General features: G+C 31.4%; 1 protein-coding gene across 1 annotated transcript; it reads left to right on the top strand.

Annotated features, from left to right (window-relative positions):
• Nucleotides 1-8,573: 8,573 nt before the first annotated feature.
• Nucleotides 8,574-10,462, top strand: LOC145036596 (heavy metal-associated isoprenylated plant protein 3-like). The gene is made up of 5 exons (XM_078985061.1): nucleotides 8,574-8,840; nucleotides 8,924-9,113; nucleotides 9,227-9,516; nucleotides 9,605-9,692; nucleotides 9,770-10,462. Exons 1-5 carry the CDS (start codon nucleotides 8,832-8,834, stop codon nucleotides 10,165-10,167), a joined length of 975 nt encoding a protein of 324 aa, XP_078841187.1. The 5' UTR covers nucleotides 8,574-8,831; the 3' UTR covers nucleotides 10,168-10,462.
• The last annotated feature ends 284 nt before the right edge of the window (nucleotides 10,463-10,746 follow it).

Genomic DNA, 10,746 nt, shown 5'->3' with positions numbered 1-10,746 from the left:
ATTGAATCATGTTAGCGAATATGACTGCTAAACTACAAAAGTCCTACGAGGACTACTATCCCTACGAGATGCATCATGACTTGGTGGACCGGTACCACCAAAGTGTGAGGCAAGAAAGGTATGAGATCATCACTTCGATGATCACTGCCAAGATGGGTGATGAAGAGTCTCTTACCGCTCATCTGCAAAGGATGCAGAGATATGTTGATCGCCTGCTTAAGTTAAATGTTAACTTCGATGAAGGGCTGGAAATTGACATTATCCTTCACTCCTTGCCTCCCTGCTACAACCAGTTCTGCATGACCTACCATATAAATAAGGAAGAGGTCACCTTGAGCATGCTTCAAGGATTGCTTAGGACTGCTGAGAGCAATCTCAAGAATAAGTTTGTTGCATCAACTCCCACTTCGACCGCTACTCTTGTTTTGGCTATTGGGCAATGGAGGGGCTAAAAGAGTAAGGATCCTTCAAAGAGCCACCACAAAGGAAAATCCCAAGATGGTACTGTTGGATTAGTGTCTAAGTCCATAACTATTTTGGTATATACTTGACCCGATGGTGCGTGGTCCTTTTGGGTTGCCTTCACCAAAGCAACTTGATAGGATGAATTATGGAGAGAAAGGATTAAATATGATTTATTAATGTATTATGAGAATAATATATTAAAGGAGAAATCATATTGTTTAATTAATATTAGTCAATAATTAATTGATAATTTGTTTTGTGACTAAAAGAGATTAATTAAACTTAAGGGACTGGAATTATAATTATAAGATAATTGCAATTTGGGCCATGGATTGCCTTATATTATAAGGTGGACGAATTCTATGGGGGAATCCCATATGAAATCGTCCAAGGCCTTGAGGAAAGGGCTCCATGGGTTGCTTAGGGCTTAAACATCCAAATTAGGGTTTCCTTGTTAGATAACCCTAATAGCCTTACTATATATAAGACCCTTATGACCCAAAAACGTGGCTAATGATCTTTCTAGGGTTTCACACGTTTTTAGGCAGCCTCCATCCTCTCTCCTCTTCATCCTCTTGCTTATGGTGTTTGTGAACCATTAGAGGAGTGATATTTGTGACTCTAAGCTTTCTAAAGTCAATACAAGGAGGAATTGGATTGTTATTGCTACATAACAATCAAGGTATGATCTTAAACCCATTCTTATGTTAATATGATTACTTGTATGCTAGAATTAGGGTTTATAGTCTTGGATAACTTGCATGTACAATAGAGAAACCTAGATCCAAGCATTAGGGTTTGTATGAGCACATAGGATGTTCTTATGACTAAAACCCATCAGGTACCTCTTCCAGTGGAACCAAAGTTGGTTCTGCTAAGCCCAACTCTAACCCGAAGGAGGCAGAGTGCCACCACTGCCACAAGATATGACATTGGAAGAGAAGCTACCCAGAATATCTGCAAGCCATCAAGGATGGGAACATCAAGCCATCTTTCGTAGGTATTTACACGATTAAATATAATGATTCGTCACATGCTATTTCTTGGGTTCTTGATACAGAATGTGGGTTTCACATATGTTCTGATTTGCAGGGACTAAGAAGAGATAGGGATGTGGAGCATGGAAGGATAAATCTAATCATGAGGAACAGAAGATCGTCGCCTGTCACCAAGATTGGAGTGTATTCTCTAGCGCTTAGTAATGGATTAGGATTAGATTTAAATAATTGTTGCTAGATATGGCAAGAAACATCATTTCATTTCATGGTTTGTTTAGACAAGGATTTATATATTAATTTAATAATGAGAAAGGTTCTATGTATGCTTATCTAAATGGTGTTTTATATTTCAAAGCATTGCCTTGTAATGGAATTTATGAAATTGTGATGGTTGTAGATAACCTAGGAAATGATGTATTGTGTATCGATTCTTCCAATAGTAAGGATAAAGCATGCTTGTGGCATTGTCATCTTGGACATGTCAACAAGAAACACATAGCCCAACTACAAAAAAGATGGAGTGTTGGAGTCATTCGACCTTAGGGACGATGACGTGTGTGAGTCTTGTTTACTTGGAAAGATGACCAAGTCACCCTTCACTGACACTTGTAAAAGGGGTAATGGTCTATTGGATCTCGTACACACCGATGTGTGTGGGACCTTTAGATCAAGCATAAGGGATGTGAACCGCTTCTACGTGACTTTTACCGATGATTGTAGTAGATATGGGTATATCTACTTAATCAAGCATTAGTTAGAAACCTTTGAAAATTTCAAAGAGTTTAAACAAGAAATGGAGAATCAGTTGTGGAGGAAAATCAAGATGCTTCGATCCGATCGAGGAGGAGAGTACCTAAGTCTTGAATTCCACGACTACCTCAAGGAATGCGGAGTAGTTTCACAATTGACGCCACCTAGGACACCGCAGTTGAACGGTGTGGACGAGAGGTGTAATCGAACCTTGTTGGACATGCTAGATCTAGGGTTTACAATGGAGAAACCTAGATCCAAGCATTAAGGTTTGCATGAGCACACAAGATGTTCTTGTGGCCAAAACCCATCATATATAACTTAGATTTATTTCAATTTTATCTATGATAAACAATTTAGAAAAAAATTAGTTACCATACTTCAAGAAAAAGGGTCTAATGACACAACCATAACCTTTATGGCGAATTTATAAATAAAAATTTAATTACAATAATGGTTATTAGAGTTATTTAAATATGTATGAAAATAATCGTAATATTGTTTTATATTTTTATACCGAATTTTATATAAAAAAAATTAATGCAACATCATCCATTTTTTAGGAGAACATTTATGGCTAGCTTTTAATTGATTTAACTGGATAAAAGTAAAATAAAAAAATTTGAATTTTTTTTATTTTAAAATCAAAGTTTATTTCTATCCATTTTATTTGTTGAATTCTTTAATACTCAATTACAATCGTTAGGTATAACTTTGCAACCAAAACTTTTTTTATTTTTTTTAATCAAATCTACGTCAATTTGTACCATTTCCTTCTCATTTTTTTTTATACAAAGACATAAATTTTGATATTGATTTTTAACTATTTATAATAAAGTCATAAAAGTATTGAAAAACTAGTTTAAGTTTAAAAACCATTTTATTTAGTTTTTAATTTATTTTAACAGTTTGCAGATATTAAAAAAAAACAATGTTTTTCTTTTAGACTGCAAATGTTTGATAAAGATTTGCAGATGTGATTCGCATACTGCATCTTAGAAAAAACAAACAACAAATTAGACTTCCTATTGCTTAATTTCTTTCTTAATTTCTTTCTTTATGTAACATTTCTGAATTCAATAAGTTACGGTTACTATTTTGAATATATATATATATATATATATATATATATATATATATATATATATATATATATATCTTCTATGGAAAACAAAAAAATTTTAAAAATCATGAAAATGCATAAAAAAAATACTTAGAGATCACAAATTTTTTTTGAATTTTTTTTATAAAAAATCGCAGGCTTTTGTTAAAATTCGCCGAAAAAAAAATCATTTTAAAAAAAAAAAATTCAAAATTTTTTTCACCGATTTTGTATAAAAAGCTGCGATTTTTTCAAAAAAATGTTTTGTGATCTCTATGTATTTTTTATGTATTTTTATGATTTTTAGAGTTTTTTTTTTTTGTTTTAGGTTCATGTGAGACGGTCTAATTTTATGAGACTGTGAGACACATTTTTTTTTTATTATTATTTTTTTAGTTAATTCAAGTTCTGAAAATAATATTAAATTTTTTTTTTTGGATTTTTCTATTTATTTTGCATTTTAAAATTATTTTTTAGATTATGTACAGTGTAATATTTTATTAGAATATTTCACGTATTTTTAAAAAAAAAACAAGATTTTTTTTTTATTTTTTTATTTATTTTTAGTTAATTCAAGTTCCGAAAATGATATTTTAAAAAAAATTTCTAGATTTTTCCATTTATTTTGCATTTTAAAATTATTTTTTAGAATATGTACAGTGTAATATTCTATTAGAATGTTTCATGTATTTTAAAAAAAATGGGATTTTTTTATTATTTTTTTAGTTAATTCAAGTTCCGAAAATAATATTTAAAAAAAGAATTTTTGGATTTTTCAATTTATTTTGCATTTTTAAAATTATTTTTAGATTTAGTCTCACGGTTTCACAAAATTAGAATGGTCTTAAATAAACCTGAACATACATACATACATATATATATATATATATATATATATATATATATACATACATATATATATATATATATATATATATATATATATATATATATATATATATATATATATATAAACATGCTTATGTATCCGGTTAATTCTCTGTCTCTCCCTCGCGCTGTGAATAAAGTGAGTAATTCGTTGGTGCTTGCCCTTCAGTAAGTAGTTCGGATGGCTGCGTACATGTTACGCTCTGCTCACATTTTAGACCCGTTGAAATTGGACCTTCGATTCTTCTAATATAACAACATTTTGAATTGGTCATTCCTACTTTAATCTAAACTTTATAAAACATCAATTCATAATAATATAAAACATATCTACATTCATTTAATATGAATTTCCAAATAAGGAAGCTTTGAAATGTTGTTCCATTTTATGTCAGCAAAAATGCAAAATTCTTCTCAACCTTGCGATGTAGGGAAATCCTAAGTTTATATGGAAAGGTTTTCTGATAACCTTTTACTTATTTTACGTGTGAACGTATTGCTATCATCTATTATACTATTATGGAGTTGGTAATTGGTTACATTATCACCTAATATTTTGTTAAAAAAAGAAAAAAAGTTTTTTAAATTATTAATCAAAAGTTTTATTAGAATTTTTTTTCAAATAAAATGTTAGAAAACATTTATATATATATATATATATATATATATATATATATATATATATATATATATATATATATATATATATATATATATATATATGTATATATTAAAGTCTACAAAAAAAAAACAATTTATCAATTTTAACTTAAATATAATTTGAAAAAAAAATGATAATTGTTGTTTTCCATAATTTTCCATTTGCTCGCACGGATACGCAAAATTAAATTTCTCAGATGGTTGAAAAATTCGTTCCGCAAAACAATATTTTTAATAATTTTGTAAATAGTTTTTTTTTTTTTTTTTTTTTTTTTTTTTTTTTTTTTTTTAATATCAATGGCTTGTATATTCGCAGACGACTTAAGAGGAAAGTGCAGACAACTTTATAGCAAACAACAAATTGTTATGTCAAGTGATTTCATTTCTTCAAAATTGGGCAAAATGATTTTTTTTAGATAACACGAAATCGTAAGTGAGAAGATGATTCTCCATACAAGTTGAGGAAACTGCAACCTCCAGGCATGTTGCCTCATATGTAGTTACATTGGCTATTTTTTGGGTAAATAGTTTTTTGGCTATATTTGGCTATGTCAGTAAGAAATTAGGTTATTTTTGTAAATTTATATTTATATATTGTATCATTTGAAATAAAAAAATATATAAAAAAACAATAAATACACATCCAAATATAATTTCTAATTTCCAAAAATTAAAATGAAAACTAGTTAATTTTTAAACAAACACGTTTTCTTAATTTTTTAGTGAAAACTGAAAATAAAAACATCAATTTTTTTTTTCTAAAACTTTCCAAAGAACTAAAAACGGTGATCTACAACCAAATCTACTCTTAGACCATCCACTATACAGACGATGAACAGAACCACAAGAACCATCATGAACCACAAACCGTTGTTGGTGTACCGATGACAACCACGAACAGAGAGAGAGAGAGAGAGAGAGAGAGAGAGAGAGAGAGAGAGAGAGAGAGAGAGAGAGAGAGAGAGAGAGAGAGAGAGAGAGAGAGAGAAGAAGAAGAAGGTTGGCCTGAGAGAGACACCAGTCATTGTCCTCCGTTCACCCCACCACGAGCTACGACGAGGCACCGAGATGGTGTGCACTATCATGGTCCGTGGCCAGCTAGACCACAGAAGCCTTCGTCTTGGGTATACACACGCTTATGTTTTGTTTATATGATTTGATATGATTTATGTATCGTCTAGTTATGTCACGGAGTAAAATTTGTTTTTTTGGTGGTTGTGTGGATCAAGTTATTACCTTTTTAATAAATAACTATTCTTAATGTAACAATAAACACACTCTAAATCAATTAAAATCAATTAAGGGAGAATTTCATATAAACATACTATAATATGTTATTTTGATGTTTAAGAATAACATATATGAAATTCTCCCATCAATTAACATTTGATTCAAACAAATACATCATTAATATTTGCATTTCGATTTTCAAGACTAAAGGTAACCATAAAATTTGTTTTTTTGGTGGTTGCGTGGATCAAATTATTACCTTTTTAATAAATAACTATTCCTAATGTAACGATAAACACACTCTAAATCAATTAGGGGAGAATTTCATATAAACAAACTCTAATATGATATTTTGATGTTAATAACATATATTAAATTCTCCCATAAATTAACGTTTGATTCAAACAAATACGTCATTAATATTTGCATTTCCATGTTCAAAGAGTAAAGGTAACCATAAAATATGACAAACTATAAAAGGAACGTAACCTTTATCGATTTATATACATAAAGCACTCTTAAAGAATTATATAAAGTGCCATTAGACCTTTAAAGAAAAAAACGTTGAAGATAAAAAGTAAAAAAAGTAAAAAAGCAGAAAGGGAAGAATTATATTTGCAGAAGGCTGGGAAAAAGAAGAAAAGGCAGGCAAACAAACAGGCAGTGCGAGTGTAGAGTGTGGTGTGTGGTAGCATAAGTTTATGTTTGATGTATATTTACATTTTTACCCTTGACTGTGAATAGGTTACGGAAGAGACATGGCACGTGGCAGGCATGTGAGGGCGTGGACACTTTAGTTGATCGTGGCTGCGGCTCTAAAACACAGCCACCCAAAGGTTGTGAAAGTGGCATCACCACCACCATCCATCATTATCACAAGATTCTCATGCGCAAACGTTTGCTATTTGCTAATACTATCACAATCTTAAATTACAATTTTATCCCTAAGCATCTAATTAGAAGATTATAATTATAGTTATAATCATGGTCATAACTACGAATCTATGATCTATGTGATTATGAGACTAAATGTCTTAACATAAAATGAATAAAAGAAAATCCCATATGAAGGAGTATTAATTAAATACAAATGGAGCACTTTGTGTCATGACCTAATATTGGTGTTTTTGTTTATCTAATTTATGGATGCTGGAGTTGTTTTGCATTATAAAAAGTAAAAATATGAAGATGGTTATGGTTATGGGTCAGATGTGGGATTGACTTTTGAGAACATGCACTAAAAAAAGAAAGGAAAAGTTATAAGGTTTTTTTCCTAGTAATTTGGATCTAAGATTATTTATTTATTTATGACTAAATTACAGAATTGGTCTTTTTGTTTTATAGACATATTAATTCTAAATTTGCATTTTGTTGTATTTAACGTCTTGTGGTTTTATCTTCTCTTCCGAAAATGGCCATTATATTACAATGATTGATTTATTTATTTTTTTGTCATTTATTATTATTATTATTATTATTATTATTATTATTATTATTATTACTATTATTATTAGCCCGGTTATGATTTAGAGTCTAAAACATTTTGGTCATTGTCGACTTGAAACAAACATTAATCCAAATGTCAACCAAAATGAGTCTCAAAATCTTCAACTATTTTTGTTTCGGCCCCAAAATCAAATCATTTCGTCAATCAAAATGAACCTCAAAATCATTTCCAACATCACAAAAAGAACTATTGATATAGATAATGACATTTAACTAGAAATTCAAACCCTAATAAGAAATAAATAATCCCTTCTCATAAAAGGAAGACCTTATTGGTATAGAGAGTTATATTAGATAAAGATCAAAACCCTACGCAAAAGTGCAGTGAAGCTAAGGTAACGAGGGATTGGTTGATAATGACGTAAGCAATGCATGGATAAACAATTGATTTATTTTTAAATTATTTTTAAATTTTGAGTCTTCGTGGTTGTAGAGATTCGTCAGCACTACTGCTACTATGAATAATGCACTGCTGACGAACCTTTACAACAAAAAAAAAACTATATATTTACTTTCGTTATTTATTGTCACCGATGACTATCTCATGCAAACAACATCAAAAATTTATTCGATAAAATCATTTTATGATACGACATAAACCCGAAATAAAAATATTATGCAATTTTATAAAGTAAAAAAAAAAATGAGTAAAACACCGTGGTCCGCTAATTAACCCACGGCCCTCAATTCGATTCGTCAAACTTTATATTTACAAGACATTTATTGTTGTGGTAAATCTAAATTCCTTATATAGAATATTTTATAACTTTGACTATATGACTAAATCGTCATTTTAAATTATTACGTTTCCCGTTACTAATAAATTGAATTTGGTTAATCTTTTAGTAGCAATTAAGATAAACCCTTTTGCTAAAAACATATTCTAATTTTGTTCCAATTAAAGGTTTTAACAAATTATAACATGAAAGAAAAATTCAATTTAAATGGAGGTATAAAAACAGTTTGAATGCACGTAGAGAGAACATAGGGCATGACATGTTCATCCCACTTCTCTGGGGAAGAAGTTTCTCCATAACCGCATTCTCTCCTCTCACTCCTCTCATCTCATCTTTGTTTTTAATTAATTTCTTTCACAATCGTTAATCATTCATTTCATTAATTTGACAAGACAATCTGTTAATATACGTACTGTTTCCTATATATAATCATCCCTCTCTACTCCATTAACTCCCAATCTCACTCTCTCTCCAAGGTTCCTGAGTTTTCCAGCAATGGCGAAGGTAGTTTTTTGTACTGATTTCTACTCAGATTTCGTGTGTTTTTTTTTATCGTTTTACTTGATGGATTTTGATTATTTTTGCAGAAGAAGAACCGAAACAACGACAACAACGACAACAACAACAACAATCACAACAACAGCACCAACAATGAGAATGATGACAACGGTGAAAAGAAGCAGAAAGCTTCTGGTATTGTGGTGGTGGTTCTGAAAATGGACTTGCACTGCGAAGGCTGCGCCGGTAGAATCGTGAAAGCAGTTCGTAGTCTCGATGGTGATTTAAATAACTTAATCTCTCTGTTTTTTGTTCGATTTTGCTTCAGATTTCTCGTTTAATTCTCTGTTTTTAAGCGCTTTGTTTTTGAACTTTCGGCATTGAATGTATAGGTGTTGAGTCTGTGAGAATCGGTGACAGTGAGCTCAATAAACTCACGGTCATCGGGAACCTCGATCCGGCAAAACTCCGGCAAAAGGTTCACGAAAAAACTAAGAAAAAAGTGGAACTCATCTCTCCGGCGACTAAAAAGAACAATGACGGCGAGAATAACAACAACCGATCTGACGGCGGCGACGGAGATAATAAAAAGAAGCAGCAAAAATCATCTTCGGAGAACCAACAACCGCCCTCTGATAAAGCAAAAAACGCCGTTAAGAAAGACGAGAAGAAACCCAAAGAGGTTCAGTAACCTAAAACTCTTTATTGCTAACATGCGCTATTTGAGTGTCAGTTACCTTTGCTAACGTGACGTCGTTTTGGTTAACCAGCTATCGGTGACGACGGCGGTTTTGAAGGTTCCGTTACACTGCCAGGGTTGCGTTCGGAAGATTCATAAAATTATCAGCAAAACAAAGGGTAATTCTGGAATTTTGGTTTCTCCGATCAAAATGTTGGTTGCTGTTTTGTGATTCAACTTTCGATTTTTTTTACAGGTTTTATTGAGATGTCGATTGATAAGAACAAGGATTTGGTGACTGTGAAAGGGGCGACTGATATGAAGATGCTGGCGGAGGTTCTGAAGCAGAAACTGAAGAAGGCGGTGGAGATAGTTCCGGCGAAGAAAGACGGCGGTGATGAGAAGAAAGGGAAGGGTGGCGGTGGCAACGACGGAGAGGAGAAAGGCGGCGGTGGCCAGAAAAAGGGGAAGAAAGGTGGCGGCGGAGATGACGGACACGGAAACGATGGTACTGGTGGGAAGATGGAGGCGTACAAGATGGAGAGTTTTGGAGGTCCGTATCCACATTTTGAATATGGGTCGGGTTATGCGGATTACGTACATGCCCCTCAGTTGTTCAGCGATGAGAACCCAAATGCTTGTAGTGTTATGTGAAGGAAGACGGGCAAAAATGGAAAATGGAAATACAAAGGGCCAAAGGGGTAGTCAGTTGTATATAAAACCGACTAACGTCGTATCTTTCTTGGTATCCTTTTAAATGATATTAAAATATATTTTTATAAATGATAGTATATGGATTTAAATGATTTATCGAGTATCATTTAAGAAAAATTTTAAAATGATATTTAGAAAGATATGATTGTTATTCTCAATCTTATGAAGTAGATGGAAAAGGGAAATGTATTTTTGTAATTTTGGAATGGGAATTTAATATTTGCTTTCTTCTTTATGTTATTGTAGTCGTTGGTTTTTTATCACTGAATTGAAATAGTATAATCTGTAGCATCACGTAGAGTTATGGATTTGGAAATTAATGTTTGATTTAATTAACTTTTCGTTAGTTTTGTCTGTTAAAATATTTTTGGATCTTTAATCCGCTTCTGATTCCAAATATTTTTTTAACATGGCCTAATCTTATTTGAAAAAACAAACAAACAAAAGATCAATCTTATTAGGCAACTAACAATATGAAAACAAGCACTAAACAAATGTGTTGTTTTTTTTGAAGTAAAA

Source organism: Lactuca saligna, chromosome 1 (assembly GCF_052625555.1).
Source record: "Lactuca saligna cultivar CGN05327 chromosome 1, ASM5262555v1, whole genome shotgun sequence".
In the NCBI taxonomy this organism is placed as follows: domain Eukaryota; kingdom Viridiplantae; phylum Streptophyta; class Magnoliopsida; order Asterales; family Asteraceae; genus Lactuca; species Lactuca saligna.
The sequence above is the reverse complement of the archived record's forward strand: the minus strand, read 5'-3'. Positions and strand labels throughout refer to the sequence as shown.

Bases quoted from the DNA above. Each gene is read 5' to 3' on its own strand.
- LOC145036596 (XM_078985061.1), top strand. The intron at 9,114-9,226 runs GTGATTTAAATA...TTGAATGTATAG, and splicing joins AGCAGTTCGTAGTCTCGATG to GTGTTGAGTCTGTGAGAATC. The intron at 9,517-9,604 runs GTTCAGTAACCT...TTGGTTAACCAG, and splicing joins ACGAGAAGAAACCCAAAGAG to CTATCGGTGACGACGGCGGT.